Source organism: Pongo pygmaeus, chromosome 8 (genome assembly GCF_028885625.2).
Source record: "Pongo pygmaeus isolate AG05252 chromosome 8, NHGRI_mPonPyg2-v2.0_pri, whole genome shotgun sequence".
Taxonomy (NCBI): domain Eukaryota; kingdom Metazoa; phylum Chordata; class Mammalia; order Primates; family Hominidae; genus Pongo; species Pongo pygmaeus.
Window position 1 is genome coordinate 124,973,716 of NC_072381.2, and position 26,343 is coordinate 125,000,058.

General features: G+C 38.7%; 1 protein-coding gene across 5 annotated transcripts; it reads right to left on the minus strand.

Moving 5' to 3' along the window:
• Window positions 1-493: 493 nt before the first annotated feature.
• Window positions 494-26,313, minus strand: TIAL1 (TIA1 cytotoxic granule associated RNA binding protein like 1). Of its 5 annotated transcripts, none has more exons than XM_054435340.2 (12): window positions 21,462-26,313; window positions 13,204-13,300; window positions 7,529-7,627; window positions 7,239-7,293; window positions 6,991-7,078; window positions 5,007-5,082; window positions 3,802-3,910; window positions 2,723-2,818; window positions 2,533-2,617; window positions 2,162-2,285; window positions 1,693-1,832; window positions 494-874 (listed from the first exon to the last, which is right to left on the minus strand). In XM_054435340.2, the coding sequence occupies exons 1-12, from the start codon at window positions 21,491-21,493 to the stop codon at window positions 748-750; spliced, it is 1,128 nt and encodes a 375-aa protein (XP_054291315.1). In that variant the 5' UTR covers window positions 21,494-26,313; the 3' UTR covers window positions 494-747. The 5 variants fall into 5 exon arrangements, with proteins under 5 accessions (XP_054291315.1, XP_054291314.1, XP_054291318.1 ...); XM_054435339.2 differs by having other exon boundaries at window positions 7,529-7,678; XM_054435343.2 differs by lacking the exon at window positions 21,462-26,313 and adding an exon at window positions 18,458-18,519.
• Between the last annotated feature and the right edge of the window lie 30 nt (window positions 26,314-26,343).

Sequence of the window (26,343 nt, forward strand, 5' to 3'; positions counted from 1 at the left end):
TGTCTGACTTCAATACAAACACCATACTTGGATTTCCCCCCAAAATGAAATGTAAAATACTACAATTTTAATAATCGACACTTTTGGAAGTTTTAAAAATATGTCTTAACGTGGACCACCAACATTTACTCAAGTAACTGAAACAATGCTGCTCCTTTTTTAGGGTGCACAACTTCAGTCTGGCTTCAGTTTCTTTAGGCATAGAGAAAGAAAATATTTCCTCCAAAGCGACTCCAAAATCACACATTTCTTCTGAATATCACAATTTTTCTCTGCTGACTTCAAATGTGGTCCACCTCAGGGAAGGGGAGGGGAGTATCAGGATTCAGGATGAACTTATATGTGATTCCCAGGTTTTCACGATCCTCCCTTTTTTGCTCTTTTAAAAACACAGTGAGTTAAAATACTGAACAGCAAGATAAAAATGGAATAGTATCTAAGAATCAAAATGTATTAGCCATTTTTCCTATTATATCAAAATTTGTAGTCAGAATTGTCTTTATTGACTTTATTTTAGTTTTTGTACACAAAGAAAAATCATGTTCATATCCATCATGAACAAAAACTTAAAAAGGCAGAACTAGAAGACATGTGTCCTTCACCAAAGCAAATCTGTGCTAAAGGTTCCAAACATTTCAATTTTTAAAATAAATATTTTCATTTTCCGATGTCTACTTTCATGTCTTCAGAGTGTCACAGGAAATCGAAGCCTATCATGAATTACAATTTTTTTTTTAGAGTCCTGGCTCACTGTGTTTGGTAACTTGCCATACCATATCCGGCTTGGTTAGGAGGAGGTATTACAGGGGGAGGAGCTTGTCCTTGGGGAGGCTGAGCACCAAATCCACCCATCCAAGCAGCAGAAGGTGATTGACTTGGAAGAAAAAAAAAAAATCTTCAGCAAACACAAGAAAAAAAAAAATCACGTATGTATTTACACAAAAATCAAGCAGAGCCTAATCACAGAATAGAAAACCAGAAATCAACACACCTACAACAAATAGAAAGATCAAAGAAATAAATGATATATGTGTAGAATACATATTCCAGTATTAGTCTTCGATATTTTTAAGATAACCACAACTTAACACAATGATGTCTGAGGAGTATCTGCAAACTAATTTTTTAAAAATTGTGGATGATTCAACACATCATCTATTACATAAGAAATTTTAAAAACACAAGTTCATGTTGGAAACAGTCTCAAAGGAAGAAATCAGAAAATAAAGATATGGGCTGGCTCTGGGCAGGGGAATTACAAAGGAGGAAACCACTCTATCAACAAAAGAAAAAAAAAAAAAAAGCCAGTTACTTTGTATCACACAAACCTCAGATTTCTCACACATACCACATAGGCATAAAACCATCAAACTTCTGAATATATCTGGACAAAGATCTTTTACATGCAAAAATAAATAAAAGTGTATCAGAAATGTAAATCAAATTCTACCAACTGCTCACAGGGATCATAGGACACACTAAATGTTACCCCAATCCCCGCTTTCCACCTAGGTAATGAGAAGTAATTTCTCAGCCTCATAAATCATATTTTGTTAGATTTGTTTCTATAATGCTCATAATGTCAAATAGCTCAATGTATATAATTAAAATAGATTCTCCCTAGGAAAACACACTTTTATTTATTTTGTCAGAACCATACGTTTCTATACTGGAAAAACCCAAACAACTTACTCTACTCCAAATCCTTGTTGATTCCATGGTTGCCCGTATACTCCATAAGGCGGTACTTGCCACCCATTTGCCATATACTGTCCATACTGTTGTGGGTTTCCATACACTTGGCTCCATTGGCCCCATTGACTATAGTCGACCTAGGAAAAAGCAAATTATTGTTTTAGGGAACACGTAAGAAACACCGTATATGAAGAAAGAGTGGGAGACAAGGAAGAGAAAAACTAAGTAAGCACCCTTATGTGAATAGGACTCTGTTATTTATCATTGTCTAAGTTTATTGGGGTGGTGACACCTGTGAAAAGAAAGTATTAAGATTCAGTTAATACCGCAAATAATCAATTTTGAAATACAATCAACTGAAAGTAGCTATATGCTTTATTTTATTGTTTATTTTACAGAGTTTCCAAAGCTTTTATGTGACATGTAAGATGGAAACCTTAAAGAGTGCTATGAAAAATTGAATTACCTGTTGGAAGTTTTTAGTCATATCAGGAGATTCTTTACCCCAATAGCATTTAACCACATGTCCTTCAATCGTAGTACCGTTCACCGAAACAATGGCATGGGCTGCACTTTCATGGGTGGAAAATCTAAGAAAGAAAAATGATATGGTTTTGTCTTTTATTTTTTAAGAACCTAACACAATAAATAACATGGAAACTCATCAGTTTACACCTGTAAGTTGGTATTTTTTTTCTAAAGTATATTAGGTAGGTAGCTTCAACTTCTATATTGCAAAGAAGCACTAAAATAACAGACACTGATACCCTGGGGAACATAAGTGAAAGAAATGAATCAAATGTAAGAGTAATAATGATATTTCAAGTAAAGTGTTACCTGACAAATGAATAGCCCTTTTCTGGGAAAACTCTTATTTCCATAATTTGTCCAAATGGTGAGAATGTCTGTCTCATAAGCTGATCTATAAAACAAAACATACAAATAAAACATGGCTGATGTGTATCATGAAATTCATAAGAATAGTGATGAAGCTCCTCAGAGGTGATCAGAAAACCAAACATTGTACCTGTTAACCCAGATGCAATTCCTCCACAGTACACAGTACAGTTTTTTGGACTTGACTGGTTTACTACATCTTCAAATCTCAACTGCTTAGTGTTGTCTGTATGCAGAAACAAAACAAAAACGTTGACTGTTATATTGTACTATAAAACTCTTTTGTTAATTACTATATACCATTAAGATATGCCTCAGGCCGGGCACCCAGCACTTTGGGAGGCTGAGGTGGGCAGATCACCTGAGGTCAGGAGTTCGAGACCAGCCTGGCCAACATGACGAAATCCTGTCTCTACTAAAAATACAAAAATTAAGGCAGAGCACGGTGGCTCACGCCTGTAATCCCAGCACTTTGGGAGGCTGAGGCAGGTGGATCACGAGGTCACGAGTTCGAGACCAGCCTGACCAACACAGCGAAACCCTGTCTCTACTAAAAATACAAAAATTGGCTGGGTGTGGTGGCACACGCCTGTAATTCCAGCCACTCAGGAGGCTAAGGCAGGAGAATTGCTCGAACCTGGGAGGCGGAGGTTGCAGTGAACCGAGATCGCGCCACTGTACTCTAGCCTGGGTGACAGAGCGAGACTCCGCCTCAGAAAAAAAAAAAAAAAGATATGCCTCAATGGGAGGAGAAAACATAATTTTTCTTGATGCTATGATTTGACACAGATTTGATCTATAAAATCAGGTGATTCACAGCTCCAAAAATACTTATACCACAGCCCAATTATTTTCAGATAATGAAATATAAAATGAAATAATTAGTGTCTTGCAACACTAATTAAATACTAAGTCCAGCCTGGACAACATAACCAGACCCTGTCTCTATAAAAAAATTACAAATTAGCTGGGCATGGTGGCATGTCCCTGTAGTCCCAGTTACTCGGGAGGCTGAGGTGAAAGGATCACTTATACCCAGGAGTTTCAGGCTACAGTGAGCTAAGATCATGCCACTGCACTCCAGCCTGGGCAACAGAGCAAGACCTTGTCTCTTACATAAATAAATTAGAAATTGAGACTAGATGAATACATGATAGATGATTTTGTGAAGAATCTATAATTTTAACACACACAGTGGACATATCTTACTTTCTTGTGTACTTTTAGGTGCAGGTGGTTTACGTGTGGCCCAATTGGTTCGGATTTGACGACCACCCAACCACTGACCTCCCATATGCACAATCGCATTTTCTGCATCCTATGGATAAAAAAGAAAGAAAGCTCAATCACAAAGAAAAGAGTGATAAGTAAGACTCAGTAAGATGAAATAAAATATCGGCGCTGCTGGTTCCAATACAAATCAGTAGATGAATTTACTAAATATCCTAAACAAAACAAAACTGAACTATTACCAACTAGAAAATGATGTGAACTTGAGATTCAATCTAAGTAAAAACAGAATACTCTGGCCCTTTATCTTACCACTTCAATAAAATGTAGATGACCTGTAATCCCAGCACTTTGGGAGGCCAAGGTGGGAGGATCACTTGAGGTCAGAAGTTTGAGACTAGCCTGGCCAACCCAAGTGAAACCATGTCTCCACCAAAAACATAAAAATGAGCTGGGTGTGGTGGCACATGCTTGTAATCCCAGCTACTCAGGAGGCTGAGGCAGCACAATCGCTTGAACCCGGGAGGTGGAGGTTGCAGTGGGCTGAGATGGCACCACTGGACTCCAGCCTGGGCAACAGAGCGAGACTCTATCTCAAAAAAAAAAAAAAAAAAAAAAAAGTTGATTTAAGTTATTGAAACTGCTTTAAAATCAAAGCCCACTTTATTATTTAATGTTACAGTTAACGTAAATGCTTACTTTGGTACCTCTTTTACAAAGAATATATGCAAAAATCAAGATAAATTGCTTAAATTTTTGTTTACATAATTTGTTGTAGTCATTAACATCCCAGTTATATGAGTATGAATAATAATTTAAAAGGAAGAGTTAAAACTGAGATTTTCATGGTTAAAACTGAATATACTTTACCTACCCTCTAAATTCTCAGATTAGCTCATCTGTCCTAGACTTAGGCTTTACTTCTAAATCCATCTGACCTTCACCAACGTACAAACACAATTTTAATAATCTTCCTTATAGTATAATCATTCTTTTTCTAGCTATTTGTTTTTGAGTTTATGAAAGAAGAATGAAATTATACTCTATTATTAAAACACACACATTACAAAAAAGCTGTGTTTGTAGTTAACATTCAAGTATATTCAAGTTTCAGATTCAATACATTAAGTAACTAATGACTAAATTTAGTATTAAAAAATATAAATTGAGATGGAAGAACGTACCAGTTTGTTATAAAAAGATACAAAACCATAGCCTTTGGATTTTCCAGTTGCCATGTCTTTAACTACCCGGGCATCCCTGTGAAAAGAAGCACAGCTAAATGAGGGAAGTAAGAGCCACCCTCAAAATAAAAACTAAAAGGAACCACACACACTGTATTGTGAGCATTTTTAAAATAAAATTCCAGTTAGCCCTAATTAACTACAACCATTCCTGAACTCTCCCTAATGCTTCTTTACCTGTTAGAAAAAAGCAGTAGGACAAAAACATGTAATAAACATGCAACCTAATCAAATAGCCTGTGCTTTCTAAACTAAATGCTCAAATTTGAAGATTAATAGGAACAACAGTTTCCCTTTCTAATATTCTATTTACTAGTGTCCTCTAAGGTTTACTGATTCTATAAATTACTGTAACAATACTAACTACTTTACCATGCAATCTCTAAATAGTTAAATGTCTTCTGCCTAGTGATACAAAATATATGAAATATTAAAAAATTGAAAAAGAGGAAAAAATAGGAATTAAAAAGGCATACATGGCCTGTTAACAGATTTCTTTATTTTTCTTGGTCAATTCTCTACCATCATTTTGGAGTTTGGGCAGCTGTAAATTTTGAAAAATTGACATTTTCAGAAATTTAAGAAAGGAGAATAAAAAACTAACAACAATGCTAAGCACACCAGTACGAAAACAACAAATTTACACAGAAATTTTAGTGAGTAAGTTAAATGATTGGAAATATAGAACTCCACTGAATATAGAATGTTAAAATGTAAATACTAAAATATGTATATATAAATAATGTATAATAAGAATAAATAGAAATGAGAAAAAAAACTACAACTGAGTTCCAGTGTGCACAGTTCCTTGCAGTTAGCCTTCAAGATCCTGTCCATTCTTATGAGCAATTCTGCAAAATAACCAGAATGCTATTACTTTTAATTGTGACTTGGACTTAAGAAAAACTGCAGGTCTCAGGTATAAATAAAGATTGAAAAACAGCAACCTGTATTATTTTTATATTGATTTTTAAAATAGTACTACTTACCACATTTAGATTAAAAAGCAAAGCAAATATCAAAACAGAAAGTTAAGAATTAAATCTTTTAAAGAAATTAAATCTATAGAACAACAAATTGTATAGAGAGAATATTGTTGTTCTTAGTTGAAACACTTTCCTGTAAAGTAGTACTAAGATGTTTAATTTAAATCTACAGGAAATATACAAAATAAACTGATTTTAATCAGAAAGATAAATTATGATAAACATTTTCTACAATTCATAACCATTTTTAGTTTTCCAATATATTTTTTACCAAGTAACAACAATAAAATCTGAGCATATGTTGTTAAAAATCAAACCACATTTGCCTCTTAACTAGTAGAATCAAATATCACTAACAAAAACATCTACTAATTAATCCCACATTTATGACTCATACAATGAAACATTTTAATAGTATAATAGTACTTTTCACTTACAGCTAAAATATCAAAAACACATTTACCATAATAAAACATGAACATTTCCAATTTAATCACAATATATCCAAGGATTTACCTACTCTCCCCCATTTATAAATTCCTCCTATAAAAGTTATTGAACTCTTACATAGTATAAATCACATTTACTTTTAACTCATTATCCTAAACCACGAAATTTTGAAAACATATGACAAAAAGTTAGACTTTATAAATTTTACCATTCAAACATCTGCTTCAAAGATAACAAACAGAATCACTTGAATTTTTTTTAACATATTATACACAGGATTAGATGAAAACGAGACCCCAAGACACTGAAATGACATTAACATTTTCAACAACATCCACTACTCAAAACAAACCAAAATAAATAAATAAAAAATAAAAAACAAAACAAAACCATACTAACTGGAGAAAGAAAATCTTAATTCAATTACAAGTTAATCATATACAATTCTGCCTATCATGACTGAGTGTAGTACTGATTATGATACTTACGATATTTTACCAAAGGGGGCAAATGCTGATTTGATATCTTCTGTTGTAATTTCTGGACTCAAGTCCCCAACAAACACATGGAAGTGATCTGAAATCAGAGCATTTGGTAATCAAATACTTAAGAAGTCAGCCACTAAAACCTTTTTAAGGCAACTCTAGAGGAGGAAAAAAAACCCCTATTTAAGCTGGTAATGCCTCCTGGATAATTTCAGAACTCTTCCACAGTAAAATGCAGCAGGAGTACTTACTGGAAGTATCTTTTTTCTGGCTACTTGGTGTGGTTGCCCAGTTTACTTTGACCTCCTAAAAATAAAGATTATATTTAATAAAATTATTAGGCATGTCATGAGTTATAACACTTACCACTTATTAAATCATTTATCAAGCAGGGTTATTTTTGTAAAAGCACTAAGCTGAATAAAGCAAAACCATCACTCAGCAGCCGAATATCTGTTCAAAAATTTGCCTAGAAAGAATACAAACTAGTTTGACATGCAAATATATGTACTCATAAGGTGCCATCATCCTATTATCTTACCTTTCCCAAAATTTTTCTCCCATTCATAGCAGCTAATGCAGCAGCTGCATCTCTGTGTTCATAAAATTCCACAAAGCAATATGGGTCATTGCTTGTATGCTGCAAAACAGAAAATCCAACAGAAGAGTTGACCCTTCTGCTATCGGGTTGCTGAGAAGAAAATCCAGGAAAAAACATTACTGATAGCTAGGAATGTACAAGGTGAGACTGCATAAGCTTATGAAAGCCTAACACTTTTAAAATAAGATTTAAAGCTAAACCTGACTTTGCACCTCAGAATACTGCTGCACTCAAATGGAACTATAAAAGCAGTTGTAGAATCATGAGCATCAGTATTAAATGAAAATAAAGAATTCTGGTGAAGTGTGTTAAATATAAAATAGAAGATTATATTAAACCAAACAAAACCTCAAACTCAGATCTGATGAGGACCACTCCTTACCACTACTTTCCTTCTCCAACATTATTTTTAAAATACATTCTACTTATGCATCATAATCCTCTATAAGTGGTATCCCAGTACACAGAAATACAGCATGAACCAACTTCATAAACTACTGATCAAAATTAGGATCAATACTACAAATGATGGAATTCTATACTGCTACAAAGACTGAATTTTATTGACTTCTTTTCTGGATATGGAAAGAATGAAAATAAAAACAGGAAAACTTAAGCTTTATAACCAGCTACTGAAATGAATTCCCTACCTTCCAAAATAGTCTAACGTACTGAAGATTCTATATACTTTGAATTTGGTCTTCCAAAGATGAGAGAAATAACAGCGGTGATCAAGAAAAGAGGTTCTGAAAATGTATCTGAATAAAATATTCCAAGACAAAGCTACAATTTTACATCATAAAAACACCATATAAAAAATCTATATAAATATATTCTGCAACCCTGTGCTTGACAGTAGTTACCTAAAACACATTTATAAAGATGTGAAGAAAGTAGTACTACCTAAGCTATAGCAACATTCTCACCTGACAACCAAACTAGAAATGAATTTCTATGAAACTGCAACCTATACTGAATAGCTGCACAACCGTACAAATATATATTTTTATGTAAGGCTAAAACATCCATCATTATTCAATGTAAAATGCCCTGTAAGAATAATATTTAAAATGTGGAATTCTAGTTGGACTTACAAGGGATAAATATACCAGATAAAATAAAGATCTTTTCAACCACAACAGTTTTTCATTCCAGGAAAGTTTTAGAAGAAAAATCCAAAATAAGACGTCTAAACAATAGTGGCAAAGGAACCAGAAGGCATTTCCTTGAGGGAAAAAAAGTGGGATTGTTAATACTGACAACAAAACTATGGGCTCTCATACAAAATCCTACTGTTGTAGCCACGTGAATGCTGTTCTTAAGACGTAAAGAAAGGAAATGGGGGAAGACTTCAAATGAAAACACACATTTAAATTCTTATAAAAGAGTTATTACATCTACCATAAACATTCATTGAAGAAAGGACATCAAAATAAATAAGAGGCTAAAACTGTGCTAGTTGAGTTTTCCTTTCACTCCTATCTCTTTTGCCCCAGTGGTCTCTACGGAAAACATTGATAATCACAGCAAAACATACAGGGGTCCAATAGTAGATCTATGATAATCCCATACACTTTAGGAAACTAGTCTACTCGTGAATACCAATTTCAAATCTATCTAATAGTAGGCCAGCTCCCAATCAATGTATGCACGTGCATGTATATATATATATATATACTTACTAACATCACATATTTTATATATTCACATCACATTGCATTTCATCTAATTTAAGACACCACTTATTTCTAAGTCACACCTCAACTGTCAGAGATATTAAAATTCTAAAAAAATTTGACTTAGAATCAATAATATATATTTGTATTACATAAGGAAAGCTAGATTCTATGATAAACAACAACATCTAAAGTAAAAAAAAACTCATAAAACTATGGGGGAAAAAGGATTTTTCACATACTGAAATGAAATTTATGAAAGAAAAATAAATAGCTGCTAGATACTCTGTACTAGAGTTTATACTCTCTGGAAGCTTCTTATTTACACCACCAAGTGACATCCTAAAAATCAATTATGGGCTGGGCGCAGTGGCTCACACCTGTAATCCCAGCACTTTGGAAGGCTGAGGCAACTGGATCACTTGAGGTCAGGAGTTCGAGACCAGCCTGACCAACACGGTGAGACCCCATCTCTACCAAAAATACAAAAAATTAGCTGGGTGTGGTGGCGGGTGCCTGTAATCCCAGCTACTCAGGAGGCTGAGGCAGGAGAATCGTTTGAACCTGGGAGGCAGAGGGTGCAGTGAGCCAAGATCGTGCCACTGCACTCCAGCCTGGGCGACAGAGCCAGACTCTGTCTCAAAAAAAAGTGCTCATGCCTGTAACCCGAGCACTTTGGGAGGGCGAGGTGGGCGGTTCACGAGCTCAGAAGATCAAGACCATCCTGGCTAATATGGTGAAACCTTGTCTCTACTAAAAATACAAAAAAAATAAAAAATAAAAAATAATTAGCTGGGCGTGATGGCACGCACCTGTAGTCCCAGCTACTCAGGAGGCTGAGGCAGGAGAATCACTTGAACCCAGGAGGCCAAGGCTGCAGTGAGCCGAGATCATGCCACTGCACTCCAGCCTGGGCAAAAGAGCAAGACTCCGTCTCAAAAAAAAAATCAATTATGGCTGGGTGCAGTGGCTCATGCCTATAATCTCAGCACTTTAGGAGGATGAGGCAGAGGCAGGAGGATCACTTGAGCCTAGGACTTCAGGACCAGCCAGGAGTTCGGGACCATTGGTAACATGGTGAAACCAATCTCTACAAAAACATTTGAAAATGAACTAGGTGTGGCGGTGCTGTCCCAGCTACTTGCGAGACTGAGGTGGGAGGATCGTTTGAATCCAGGAGTTGGAAGCTGCAGTGAGCCATGATGGTGCCACTGCACTCCGGCCTGGACGACAGAGTCAGACACTGTCTCTTAAAAAAAAAAAAAAAATCAGTTATGTCCCTACCTTATTTAGCGTTGTCACCAATTTTTGTTGGATGACGTAAATGTCAAGACAGAGAAATATGAGACTTTACAAGTTCAAATCTAGGAGTTCTAGAATACGCATGTTACGAAAATTCATTTCGAGTCCCTCTACCCTTCAAATAGCTGTATGTATACATGGGGTTTTAAAAAATACTGTTAAATCTTTATCAAATGTTTCTCAAAAATTTTCTAGTGAGTCTTTCCCCACTTTCTCATAACCCGTTCTCTCCTAAACCTACTTCTGTCGGCTTCCAAGCCAACCATGCCACTGAAACTGCATGTTGAGCTCAACAATGACCTCTCTGCTGCTTCTGATTCCTTTTCCGTCCTAATCTTTACTTCCAAGCAGAATTCACTACAGTTGACCACCATCCTCCTTTAAACATTCTCTTCTCTGTCTCCTACCACACTCTGGTTTTCCTGTTTCCTCACTGTAGGATCTTTCTTCCCTTACTCAAACTCTAAATGGTGAGCTGGTCCAGGGCTCAGACCTCACGGCCTCTGTGCTCTTCTTTACCATCATTCTCTGTGAACTCATCTAGTCCCACGGCTTCATGGTTTCAAATACCACTGCAAGCTTCAGCACGGTCTCGCCAGAGTTGCAAACTACTTTACCCAACTGCCTAATCTAACGTCCACTTTGATGTCTAATTCATGTCTTAAATCTAACATCCAAAACACAATTCCTGATTCCCACCACTCCCCATGGTGACATCCATCATGTCACCCCCATTTTAGCAAATAAATAGCATTACCAACTATACAACTGCATTAACATGAATCTTAGGGTATTTCCTGATTTCTTCCTTTCCCTATGTCCCACAGCCAACCCAGTCCTATCAATTCTATCTCCAAAATATATTCCAAATCTATCAACGTCTGTCCTTATCTTGACTTCGGCTAGCACTTTCGAGAATAAGCCTCCATCATCTCTTACCTAGACTAGTGAAGTAAATCCAGATGGTTTTTCTCCTTCTGCTCTTGCCCGCTACAATCTATTCTCCATATAACAGTCATTCTCTACATAGAGTAGTAAGCTTAAAAATGCAAATTTTGGCACCTCATCCCCCTGCTTAAGCCCCTCCACTGGTCTGCCACTGCAATCAGAGTAAAACCTAAACTATGTCATGGACCATAATGCCCTGGGATTCTGAATCCTGCTGTTAGACTCATTTCCCTTAACTCCCCTCCATCACTCACCAGACTCTAGCCATCGGTCTTTGATTCAACAAACACAAGTTCATTACCAACTCAAGACTTGTATTTGCTGTTTCCTCTGCCTCCAGCTCTTACCATAGATAGCACCATCTTGTTATTCGTCTCAGCTCAAAGAGGTGACATCTCTCATCACCTAGCCCATATAGCACCAACCCTCCAATCATCACAGAACTCTGTTTTATTCTCTTCATGGCTTACATCCCTATTTGCTTGGGAAACTCATTTGGCTGTCTCTCCATTATATCTCCAGTACCTTGTATAGTGCCTAGTGCAAAGGAAATTTTTGATCGATGAAAGCACAAATAAATAATTAAAGGCAGGAAGGAAAAATATAATACCAGAACAAAATGATGATTGTCATTACTTGGGAAAGACAATCAAAAGGCCAATGCACTTTAAAGGTTTTTAACAGTTCTCCGTTTCAGGATAAAACAAACTCCTCAGCACAGTTTCTAGCCCTTTCCATACTCCTGCCATCTTTTATGACTAATCCCATTTTAACTACAACCATGCTACGGGTTCTATTTTTCCCTCTCTGTCTCAAGCACTCCTGCTCTCCCTACCAACCTGGATCCCTTCTTCCCTCAATTCCTTTCTAGCCAGTATGTACTACTATCCTTTTAAGGTTTCCGCCTAGGCAGTGACTCCTCCAAGAAGCCGCTCACTGACCTAAGGCTGCGCTGGATACACATTTGCTCCCACAGCACTTTAAGTTGTCTGCTTCTAGAGCATTTATTATCCTATTTCCTAAGTGCCTGCTAATTCCTTTGTCTCCCTACTAAACTGTGAAATTCTCTGGGCCAAGGAAACTATCTTTATTCACCAGTGTATCTCTAGCACTTACTGCAGTATCTAGTACATAGCAAATAGTCAAAAAATAAATAAATAAATAAATAAATAAATAAATAAAGCTGATCAATGAACAAAAACACAAGGAAAAAAAGCCTAAAACATGACTAATTGGGTGCTGCTACAGTCTTAGCAGGAAAGTATAAAAAGGTAAGTATTTGCTACAGACACACGAGACGAACGGTGCTGCACACTACACACATAATAACTTCATGTTCTCGCACATGAACATATGCTGTCTAAATCGTTAACATTCTTATTGGAATTGTATGAAATACTTTCCAATTTTTCACCATTCTGAAATGAGCTCTAATAATGTTCTAAAAGCAGAATCACTTCAAGATAACCACACCATGAAGAATGACCGTTTGAGATTAACAGCACAGAAACTTTGCCCTCTTAAATAAAACTCCATTCTAAGCCTAGTTTGTCAGTCAAATCAAAGTAATAAGTCAACACAACACAAATCTCTCCACCAGAATAACTTGAGGCTTATAATGAAATTTTAAAATCATGCTAATCAACCCATCATGCTAATTGTCAGCACATGGAACTGGGAAGATCTTACCTCTGTTATCATTTTACAGCTTTTACAGGGTCCAATCTGACTGAACAACTGAAGTATAAGGACTTCTGTCACATCTCTGGAAAGGTTACCTACGTATCTGCACAAGAAAAAAATACGTTATCAGCAATTTTTCCTTTAGCTCTGGCTCTAATGTGTTATCATTTAATTCATCACCTTTTCTTTCTTTCTTTTTCTTTTTTTTGAGATGGAGTTTTGCTCTTGTTGCCCAGGCTGGAGTGCAATGGCATGATCTCAGCTCACTGCAACCTCCGCCTCCCAGATTCAAATGATTTTCCTGTCTCAGCCTCCCAAGTAGCTGAGATTACAGGTGCATGTCACCATGCCTGGCTAATTTTTGTATTCTTAGTAGAGACGGGGTTTCATTGTATTGGTCAGGCTGGTCTCGAACTCCTGACCTCAGGTGATCTGTCCGCCTTGGCCTCCCAAAGTGCTGGAATTACAGGCGTGAGCCACTGCGCCCAGCCACCTTTTATTTCATTTTAACTTCCTCTGTTTTTAACAAAATTTCTCCAATTAAACCTGATCCTATGAAAGTAAGATTAACCCTTATTTAGGAAAGCAACAATTGTTCTTAGGCCACTAAAATACCACTCTGAAAGACATTTAAAGAACAAATCAATGTGATCTTGTATACCCCAATGGCATTATTATTCTGTACCCTGGATATCATTTTCTCATCTTATTCTAATTGTTAAAATTTTAAACTGGTCTCAAGATAACTACAATTGCTATTTAAAAATAATTTATAACACACACACACACACACACAACACACACACACAATACTAATTCATTAAAACATCTGATTGTAATAGGATGTGAAACATAAAGTGAGTTTATCTTAGACTCCCAACCAAAGCAATTACATGAACAAAGAACAGAATTAAAGTTATAGTAAAATATACAGAGGGTGGAGTGTTTTCATTGTTTTGTTTTTGGCTGAGTAAGGTTGTCTGCAAGGATGTCTTCACTGTTTCATTTTAGGAGAGCAGGGTAAAATATAAAATTTCCTAGTCTAAAATGCATCAGAATCAACAAAATATATATGTATTTTTTTGAGATGGAGTCTCACTCTGTCACCCAGGCTGGAGTGCATTGGTGCAATCTCGGCTCACTGCAACCTCCGCCTCCCAGGTTCAAGCGATTCTCCTGCCTCAGCCTCCCAGGTAGCTGGGACTACAGGCGTGCACCACCACGCCCAGCTAATTTTTGTATTTTTAGTAGAGACGGGGTTTCACCATGTTGGCCTGGCTGGTCTCAAACTCCTGACCTCAAGTGATCCACCCGCCTGGGTCTCCCAAAGTGCTGGGATTACAGGAGTGAGCCACCATGCCCAGCCAACAAAATATATCTTAATGTAGATAAAAAAGCTAATACAAAGATTTCTTAAGAAATTCAGAGAAAAATTAAGACAAATCCAGGTATACTTTTGACTATGGACACTTAAAAATTTGGGTTTTTTTTTCTAATTACAAATTGAATGTGTTTTGTGTAAAAGATTTTAAATACAGGAAAGTTTAAAAAAGAAAAGAAAAAAATGCTACTTCACCACACAAAGATGACCACCTTGGTTTATGTCTTGTACTATGGATTTATCTTAATTTATCTCAATAAATTGCCAAACACTAAAGTCTTTCTGGTATTCTACACATAATTCCTCAAATTTGCATCTGTTATGAACTCAACCTCATAAATCAAACAATATCTGTAAAATTTAACAAAGTTCATTCTGGAAAGTAAATTTCTTTTTCTACTTGTAATATATTACATCTGGAAACTGAGTATTAAGACCAAAATAAGACTTGCAACATAGTTGCCACATTAAATACACAATATGCTTTAGGATGGAATACTCAAAGGGAAAAATAGACTGAGAAAGCTTAGGTTAAGTAAAAAACTGAAAAGATCCAATTAAGAATTAGTAGCGATTTTCCAGTTAAGAATTTTATTGCAATGAGTACTAATAACCTTAGTGTACCTGCTCTAAAATTGGAACACACATCCAATATTACTTAAATAGAGGAGTAAACAAGTGACAAACTGGTTTACATCCACTATGCCATCTTTTCCATGTAATTAAAGAGCTGAGCCATCAGCAGGCCAATGTAGTGACATACTTTTTCCAGCAGGACTAAAAGGTTACTGGGTTATGAGCCAGCGATAGACTGCTTGCCCCTTCTTAACTCATAGGGGTTTGTGAGCCTGTATCTCTGAAATGATTTCTTTTTGTACAGAGTAGACCTATCTGTAAGAAAAATGAACAAGTAACCGGGCACGGTGGCTCACGCCTGTAATCCCAGCACTTTGGGAGGCTAAGGCGGGAGGATCATGAGGTCAGGAGTTCGAGACCAGCCTGACCAACATGGTGAAACCCTGTCTCTACAAAAAATACAAAAATTAGCCAGGCATGGTGGTATGCACCTATAATCCCAGCTACTCAGGAGGCCGAGGCAGAATCACTTGAACCTGGGAGGCAGAGGTTGCAGTGAGCCGAGATCACACCATTGCACTCCAGCCTGGGCGACAGAGTGAGACTCCATCTCAAAAAAATAAAAAAAAGAAAGAGAGAAAGAGAGAGAGAGAGATAGAGAAAGAAAGAAAGAGAAACGAACAAGTGATCTTGAGCTTCTAAACATTATGTTCCTTGCCTAAAGGGCTAGTTAGCTCATTTCTAAGAGAAAAGAAGGATGGATAAAACTGTTTTTCACATATTGAAGCTAGCTAACAACAAAATTAAACTAGAATTATCATTTTAATATAACACATTTTAAATGATTTAAATAGTTTTAAATTTCCATTACTGTTTAAACATCGATTTCTTCAGGAAAAACTGTATTGGCATTAGTTACCTTCTGTATCTAATAGTCACAAAAAAAGCCATCACTGCTTAATAAGATCTTTATTCCACCAGGTGTGGTGGCTCACTCCTGTAATCCTAACACTCTGGGAAGCCGAGGCACGTGGATCACTTGAGGTCAGGAGTTCAAGACCAGCCTGGCCAACATGGTGAAACCCCGTCTCTACTAAAAATACAAAAAAATTAGCCAGGCATGGTGGCGGGCGCCTGTAATCCCAGCTACTTGGGGGAGGCTGAGGCAGGAGAATCACTTGAACCTGGGAGGCTGAGGTTGCAGTGGGCTGAGATCGCGCCATGGCACTCCAGCCTGGGCAACAAGAGCGAAACTCCATCTGAAAAAAAATAAATAAATCTTTATTCTAAGTCAACCTATTTCCTGTCAGTTACAGATCTTGAAGAATTTCTAGAGGCATATTTAGATATATTAATTTACATTTCTAGCACTGAAGGCAAAGATGAAAATGTTAATACCTAAGTTTAGAATGTCATGAAATATTTATTTAAAAATCCAGTGTTAAGGTTTCCTATTTTTCAAATTATCTCCACTAAAAGTTAAATGTTAAGCAGCAAACTAAATTTCAAAAACTAACATGAAAGGCCTTCCATAACAACACATACAATATCTTAATTGGATTAAAAGGCCATGATTCACTATATAATTTCACCTAAACTTTACCCAAATTTCAGACTGCCTTTTCTTTTACTGAGTTCTTGTACCCAAATTTCAGATTGCCTTTTCATTTACATTTGCCTTCGTGCATCATAACACTTGAGAGACGTATTGTATAGCTTTTAAAATACTGTACTATTCTGTTTTAAGTACCTTTACATTATCATAAAATAATCTGTCCCAAAGTAAATACTAACAAAAATATTTAAGACAAAGTTCAATGTCTGACCTAGTAAGATCATCTCTTGGTAGTTCATTGAAATGATATCTTTATTCTTTCCAAATTATAGCTTCTACACTTCACTTTCTTTCTGCTCTGGTTATGAAATAGTCAAGCTAAAGTTCCAAGTCTTTAAATATATAATTGCTACCTAAAGAACATACACAAAATAACAAAAAAAAAAGACAAATGGCTCTAATTTTTGTATTGAGAGGTCAATTCAAAGAGTAAACACTTAGGAAATTCCAAAATGATTTTTAACTCAAGGAAAAAATTTAGAAGAGGCATACCTTAGAGTCTATTTTGTCTTCTAAGAACAGGAACTGTAGGAACTGAAGCATTAAAAACTGAAAATGACACCTTTATCCCTAATATCAGGGTTAAAATCCAATTTGAGGCTAAAAACTTAGCAGTTTCACAGTAGGCAGAAATTCACATTGCCAAACTACTTCCTGTGTCCGACTGGGCAGAATTTTAAGTTAAGAATATCATGCCTTTCAGAAGACTAATGCCACTTTTTCAACACTGAATGTGCTCTCACTCTGAAAAGAGTAGCCCTACCAAGGCTGAAATTATCAGCACTTTCACACAAAAAAAATAGCTAAATTTCCATAACAGTTTTGTTTTTGTTCTTGACAAGTCCTATACAGGAAGAGATTTTGCAATAATATCCTTCAATAGATCTCTAATTAATTGTTCAATTTGTCAGTACAGTATTTCATTTTAGGAAGGAGGCATGATGGAAAATAGCTGCAGGAGGTACAACTAAATTGACCAACTATATATATGAGATATTCACACACACACACACACACACACACACTCACTCTCTTTCTCTTACTTTAAAGAAACAAAGAATATGATTAAGTTGAATTTGAATGAGGGGCTTGATTACAGCCACAGTATAGCCAAATCCATGGTATAGCCAGTCAACTTTGTAATATTTTATAGAATTTTCTTCTGCTTTGCTCTTAGATGTTCAGATTATACTCTAAATCATTAGCTTATTTCCAGGAAGAAAGAATAGCCTTAAAGGAAGGGATTGCGTAACATGGTATTACTCGAATTCCTAGCAATTTTGGTACATCGGATAGATGAAGAAACTAAAATAAGCTACAATAAAACACTACTACAATTTAGTGTCATATTGTAGATTCAGATATACCATGGATCAAATCACTGCACTACAAAGCTACACACAACCCAAGCCTGAAACGTGTGTCCCACAAGGCAGGTGTCAGACAGTCCAGTTCCAACACCAGTATTACACAGCATGATCTTGTTTGTTTTTTTAGATCACAAGTTACTCAATGCATAATACCCCAAAATAAATGTCAAATAAGAATGAAGAACATCAGAAAACAGACCTTTAAAGCAACTATATGACAAATAGAAATTTAGGCTCAACATCAAAGCAATTCTTGCCACTTTAAATACCATCAAATAAATTAGTAATACTGTAGGTAATGAATATTTAAAGACCTACCTAGGCTCTAAACACCATATTGTTTTCTGAAGATAGAACCATATGTCTTAGCTTGTGTGTGTCTGCAGGAAAAAAACCTCACTAGTAACACACAGGCATCTTAAGGAAACAATTTAAGATAAGCTTTGTTAAGAACACATTCTTTTAAAACATACTGGCCACTTGAAAAACCTAATCCATAGCTCACAATGTAAAATATAAGATCTCCATAAACAAAATAAAACCCTACTAGATATCAACGTCTAAAATCATGTTCAAAGTTTTCATCATGTTACTTATATCTAATAGAACCCTTTGAGAATATGTTAAAAAGTACACTTAGAAAAACTACTATGCATTATTTGTATTAAACTCTAATAAAAATCCCAATTGTTAAACATTTGCTTTTATCTCAAGATTTTACATTTGAAGGTTTTAAAAAATATATAAAAGTCAACAGACTGCACCACGTGTGACAGTAATGTCTGCCTACAATCTTAGTTCAACCAGGACTTTTAAAAAAGAACTTAATACTAATTTAATGAAAGAAGTATAATCACTGTAGAAATTCTGAGTACCTCTTACGTTCCAGGCAGTGAACTAAGTGCTGTGGGGGTAAGACCTAGGAAGATGTAGTAGTCCTTCTCTTAAAAAAAAAAAGTCCCCATGGAAAAGGGTGGGAGAAGGAAAAAGGAAGACAGAATAGTAAACACGTACTGACATACAAAACAACAGAGTTTAAGATGTTTATTTATTCATATGAACATATGTCACAGTTTTAGAGAACTGTAAACATAGACAACTGAACTGTGTTTAAAAGAAAGAACAAGAGATTAGAGAAGGTAGAGGAAGGAAATAAGTGACAAAGAAGTTAGCTTATTATTCCCCTGGAGAAACTCTGATAGGGATGAAGACAAGGCAGATGCAAAGATAAATAAAAGACATCAAAAAAGCACATTCTTTAGCACTACAAAACCAGAGATTCCTCTTGGTAAGGAACAGATACAGTAAATGAGACCCCTGCCATGAGTATTTATCAATCATTCAGTGTGTGATGATACTTCAGATTTTTAGATACAATGTAACTTTTATCTTTGTTAAATACATGCTAGCTAGTCTTTAAGTCTAGCTTTCCCAGATGCTTATATCAAAGCACATATTGCAACTCAACACCAAGTCTTGGCTTCAACAGATGATGGATAAATTTCTTTTTCTTTTCTTTTTTTTTTTTTTTTTTTTTTTATTGTTTGGACGAAGTCTCTCTCTGTCACCAATCTGGAGTGCAGTGGTGCGATCTCGGCTCACTGCAACCTCCACCTCCTGGGTTCAAGTGATTCTCCTGCCTCAGCCTCCCAAGTAGCAGGGACTACAGGCGCTCGCCACCACACCCAGCTAATTTTTTTTGTATTTTTAGTAGAGACGGAGTTTCACCATGTTGGCCAGGAAGGTCTCGATCTCTTGACCTCGTGATCCGCCCACTTCGGCCTCCCAAAGTGCTGGGATTACAGGCGTGAGCCACTGCGCCCGGCCTGAAGGACAAATTTCAAGTGTGTCCCAATTCTGTCTTCTAGGGAGAGAAGGCAGAAATGGAAGACAACACAAAACACAAAGACGTTCTATTAAGCAGGCGTTTCATTGAAGCATTTGATGTGCTTCAGTAGGCCTCAGATTCTCAAAACGGGATGGATACTTTAGTGAGACGTTAGAGAACACATTTATTCCTGTACAAGGCCACACCAAAAAAATCTCTATCAATACTGATCATCTATCTTCTTTACTGAGCATCCTTTGGTAGGAGTGAAGAGATGTGAAGCTAGTCAAACTTCTCGAGTGCCCCTCCACCTTCATCTATTCCCTAAAAAGCAATTTCTCCATCAGACAGCAGAGCCAAGTGGACTATGATCCTATCAATACCAGGAGAGGCAAGAGAAACAAAGCAGCGATCTGACTCCTTGACACTCAAGGTAGGAGCGCTAAACCTGGAGAGGCCGGGAAATTAGGGTGCCCAATTTAAACATTTAATTAAAAAGTATTCAGACTTAAAAAAAAAAAAAAAAAGATGCAGAGGAAAGGAGTGCCACACTATTCAGAAAGGAATGCAAATGCTGAGTCATCACTCTTCATTGGGAAAGGAAGGAAACCAGAATTAAGTGGTTGGAAGATGAAATTCATTCATTAGATTGAGCTTCAGGTAAAAAGCAACAGCAAGACAGGAGAAAAAGCGTTCAGAAGACACACATCAAATAGCGGATGAAGACATAGTTTTAGCTAACTCTGAAGGTTTCGACGCACAAACAGATTAGGAAGAGGCAACACCTAGAGAGCAAAAGGAGTTTAACAACTGGTTGTCAGTTTAGCGTAGGGAGCGCTCAAAGTAAACTTCTTTATCCAAGAAGGCAAAGATGCTCGGGCAGCAAAAGGTATCCCTTATGCACTTCAAAAGTAGCGGGCGCTAGGCGGGTGTTTCTGACAGCGTGGGCGGGGGCACGTGGGGCATAAAGAGAGAAGGGGTTTTAGTGGTGAAAGAGTGTCCTGCTTCCTCCGAGAGCTTAGCTGGGGAGAAGAGCTGGGAGCGACTCGAGCTGAGGACGTGGAAGAGGTGAGTGCTAATTCCTCAGGGCCCGCGGGCCCACCCCCGGGCCCACCCCCAATCCCACCCCCGCCAGGCCCTTCCCCCGTGGGCGCTGGCAGCTCCAGGCCCAGCCCAGGGCGTCCAACGCGGAGGGGGTGCGGGAGTTCTCCTGGGCCTGACAGCCTCAGCCGTGCAGAAACCCGGCCTAGGGAGGGCATGCAAAGAAGGACGCCAGAGAAAAAGGTCGAGACAAGCCCCAGACCCCAGGAAGTGACTGTTTGGGGGAAGGGAGGATTTCCTTCCCAAGGAAAAGGGGACAGATGAGGAATGCACTTCGCGTCCAGGGAACCGCCTAGAGTCCCGGCTTCGGCCCAGTCTCTCCTGCTCCCTCCCTTAGCGTCCCGCGGTGCCCGGGCCTCTTGGCGCCTGGCACCCCTCGTCTCGGGTACTCACAGAGTCCGGGGCTGCCCGTCGTCTTCCATCATGGTGGGTGCGACGGAGCGATCCCGGGACAAGGGGGAGGGCAGGGTTGGGGAGGGGAGGGGGTGGGGAGGAAGGGGAGGGGGGCTCTGGGCACCGGCTGGGGACAGAGGAAAAGGCACCGAACCCTGCTCTCGGGCTCTCTCCCCCCAGCCCGCTCCGGACACTGCGCTCCAACCAGGAGGAGCAGGAGGAGGAGGAGGATGAACAAAATGGCCGCCGCCACCAGCCAGGCAGGAAACAGGGCAGAGCGCAGGCGCGACCCGCCAGGTCACCGCTCAGGCCAGCCGCGACAGCCTGCAAGGGGGACGACCGAGGGGAGAGAAAAAAGGGCCGCCGAGGAAACCCTGGGACCCGCTCACGACGGATCACGTCGTCGCTGTGGGCCTCTGGCCGGCCGAAGCCCAGCCAGCTCCAGGAGAGATCGGGCAAAAAGAGAAACGCCGTGAAGCCGAAGTCTCTGGGAATTGTGGTCCTGGAAATGAGAGAGGGAAGCACTTCTGCAGAGGACTTCTGGAACCTGTAGTCAAGAGGAGCCGCCGGCGCCCGCCCGCGCTGGGACTTGAAGAGGAGACTTCTGGGTAGTGTAGTCATACGTGAGGACGTGCGACGACCAGGAAGTCGGCGGGCTGGGAGGTAAAGGGAAGAATAAAAGCGACATTGAAAGGCGGGGAGACCAAGTGGGAAAAAGCGCTGTCTGGGAAGCGAACTACAAGTCCCAGAGTGCCTCGCGCCGGGGGGCTGTCCTCGGACTGCTCCTGGCATTGTAAGGCTCTTCTGTTGGCCCAGTCTGAGCTGCTGCTCCGCCTTCGTCCAGACCGAGAGCGGTTTCTTCAACTGCGGCTCAGGCAGCGCTCTGCCTCCGCGTGGTGTCCGAGCCAGCAGTCCCGTCCGGCCCTCCTGTGTTCATCAGAACGGCTGGCCCGCGTTAGTCAACCGCCGCTTCGCGCGACAGTCAGAAGAGAGGCTGTGCTGGCGGGGACCCGGAGGGGTTGGGGTGTTTTGGGGACGCGTTTTCCCACAAATAGGTATTTCTAGCCTATTTGTTAAATACAAGCGGGTGGCCTGCTTGTAAATTGCTTTACAAGTTTCAGAGGTTTCCCTATCAAGTATCTCATCGGATAGTGGGGTAAGAAGAGCAGCCCTCTGTTATAATGACTTGCCCAACTGCCCCCGTATTCTTGGAGTTTAAAAAAAAAATCCTTGGGCAGAGACGTGCACAGACATAAAGTTGCGTTTACAGACATCAGTCATGTGGGCTAGAAACGCAGTTTTGCATGAAGATGGGGGAAGCCATGTTCAAACTAGCTCTGCATCCCTGTAGAATTTGTCTTCTCACCCCCCTCAACAGTTCCTGGTGTGCTTTTTTCCTCCTCTAAGTACCTTCAGGAGAAAGTACTTGGTCTTGTAGCTTAGTGAAGAGTGGCGATGAAGAAAGATCTTTCAGCCCATTGCCAGAACTTAACTGCTCCGGTTAGTAATGGCTTAAGAGTTGCTTCTGCCCACATGTACTAAGTGCATGTCGACCTCTGCAAGTGGCTCTGCCTATGCGTGCCGCTGAACCCTAATCTTGAAAGCAGAATCAACCATGCAGCAAGCCCTAATGTTGTCAATTTTCAGGGGAGGAAATTTCAACCTGAAAGACTTCATAGAGACACGGCAAAGGAGTTGAGCCCCATAAGAGTCCGCGGGAACAACAAAACGGCTCAGACGCCGGGACCCATGGCTAAAATGTATGGGTTGGAGATGGGGGCGGGACTGGGGCGGAGGGAAGGGAACTAAAGCTAGAGAGGACCTTGTAGAACCGTGTTGTCAAGAATCTATTTCATGCTGAAGAATTTGAGCTTTCTCTTCCAGGCAGTGAGGAGCCACTCAAAGGTTTTGTCTGTGTTTTTAATTGGACCTAGGTGTAGAACTGGATTTAATTATAATCCAATTCATTAATCCATGCCTGGCCCGCTGTCATAGTTTCCTGTTGATGCTGTAACAAATTACTGCAAATTTAGATACTTAAAACAACACGAATTTATTTTCTTACAATTCAGGAAGTCAGAAGTCCAAAATCCGTTACACTGGGCTAAAATCAAGGTGTTGGCAAGGCTGGTTCCTTGCCTTTTCCAGCTTCTAGAGGCTGCCTGCATTCCTCGGCTCTTGGCCCCATCCTCCATCTTCAAGAAAAGAAGCATAGTATCTTCTTTCTTCTCTGCCTCTGTACGTACATCGTGATTCTCCTGCCACCCCTTTTCATTTACAAGAACCTTTTGTGATTACTTTGGGCGAAGATTATCTCAAGATTCTTAATCACATCTGCAAAGTCCCTTTTAGCATAACATTCCCAAATTCTGGGAATTAGGACATAGAAATCTTTGGTGAACCATTATTCAGTTTACCTCACCCACCTTTATTAATTTAGTTTTGATTATAGCCACAAACCCACCACACTAAAAAGGTATAATGACACGAGTTTATATCTGTATCTATGCTATACCTCCTACACACACTAACACACCCCTGCCTTCGCTTGGGGTAACCATCTTTCTGAATCCTCTCTTTACTATTTCTTGCTTTCCTTCTACAAGGTTTTATTCCACATGTACATAGTCCTAAAAATCATATGTATATACATGTATATTTGAGTTGTTTTTTAGCTTAGTAAAAAGAATATGCCCACTACAAACTAGAATGGTTAAAATGGGCATGTTTACTGGCAGTGAAATTATTAAGGTTAAAATCCAAAACACTAACACCACCAAGTGCTGGTGAGTATGAAAAGCAACAGGAACTATCATTCTTTGCTGCTAGGACTGCAAAATGTTATAGCCCCTTTGGAGGACAGTTTGTCAGTTCCTTACAAAACTAAACATAATGCCTAGGTACTTACCCAAACGAACTGAAAACATGTTTACATAAAAACCTGCACACAAATGTTTATAGCAGCTTTGTTCATAATCATCCCAAACTGGAAACAACTAAGATGTCCTTGATATAAGTGAAGGGATAAACTGTCGTACAAGGTGGTACATCCATGCAAAGAAATATTGTTCAGTGATTTTTTACAAAAGAGCTATTGATATGGTTTGGCTCTGTATCCCCACCCAATCTCATCTTGAATTGTACTCCCATAATTCCCACGTGTGGTGGGAAGGACCTGGTGGGAGATAATTTGAATCATGGGGGTGGTTTCCCCAAGACTGTTCTCGTGGTAGTGAATAAGTCTCACGAGATCTGATGGTTTTATCAGGGGTTTCCGCTTTTGCATCTTCCTCATTTTCTCTTGCTGCCACCATGATTCTGAGGCTTTCCCAGCCATGTGGAACTCTAAGTCCAATGAAACCTCTTTTTCTTCCCAGTCTGGGGTGTGTCTTTATCAGCAGTGTGAAAACAGACTAATACAGCTATCAAGCTACAAAAAGACATGGAGCAATGTTAAATGTATATTGCCAAGAGAAGCCTTTTGGAAAAGGCTGTATACGCTACAACTTTAACTATATGACTCTCTGGAAAAGGCAAAACTCAGTGGTTGCCTGGGGATCGGGGAAGTAGAGAGGGATGAATAGGTGGAGCACAGGGCATTTTTACTGGTAGTGAAATTATTCAGTATGATATTCTCATAGTGGATACATGACCTTATGCATTTGTCAAAACCCATAGAACTATGCCACACAAAGTGAGTCCTAATGTAAACTATGGACTTCAGTTAATCATAGTGTATCAATAGTGGTTCCTCAGTTGTACGTTTGTTGGAATTGATGAACCAATATTGATACATTATGATTAACAAGTCTATATCAATTATCAATTGATACACTTGTTAACACTAATATAAAACAGTAATAACAGGGGAAACTATGTTTGTAATGGGAGAGAGGGCACATGGGAACTCTGTACTTCATGCACAATTTTTCTATAAACCTAAAACTGCTCTAAAAAGTCTATTACAAAGGAAAAAATTATGTCCTTGTAATCTTTTGAGACTACTTTTCACTTAATGTAACACATAAGATTCAGCCATATTTTATGGATATCATTCATTCATTTAGACTATTATATGATATTCCAGTGTATAAATATTCTACATTTGTCTGATTTCTCATTAATGGATATTTGGGTTGCTTCCAGGTTTTTATATTGTGAATAATGCTGCTATGAACATTCTTTTTCTTTTTAACCTTTCTTTCTTTTTTTTTATTTTTTATTTTTATTTTTGAGACGGAGTCATGCTCTGTCATCCAGTCTGGAGTGCAGTGGTGCAGTCTCGGCTCACTGCAACCTCCGCCTCCCGCATTCAAGCGATTCTCCTGCCTCAGCCTCCTGAGTAGCTGAGACTACAGGCGCCCGCCACCACTCCCGGCTAATTTTTGTATTTTTAGTAAAGACAAGTTTTCACCATGTTGCCCAGGGTGGTCTTGAACTCCTGACCTCAGGTGATCCACCCGCCTTAGCCTCCCAAAGTGCTGGGATTACAGGTGTGAGCCACCACGCCCAGCCAGCTATGAACATTCTTGTATGTGTCTCCTGTGATAGATGTGGAAGAGCCTTTCACCCCTCAGCCATTAAACCACCAGGGAGTGCAAGAGCTTTGCTTTGATCTATTTGGATCTATACCTAAAAGTGAAATTGTCAGGTAACAGGGTATATGAACACTCCATTTTGGTGGGTAACATCAAACCTTTTTCCTAAAGTGAATACACAAATTTGTACTCCCATCATCATCGTTTAAGAGGCTCTGTGAGCAGATCCACATTTTCTCCAATACTTAGTTTTGTAGTCTGACAATCAAAGTATTAGCTCAATGTGGTCTTAATTTTTCCTTAATAAAGTTGAACATCTCATATTCTGTTAACCATAAGTTTCC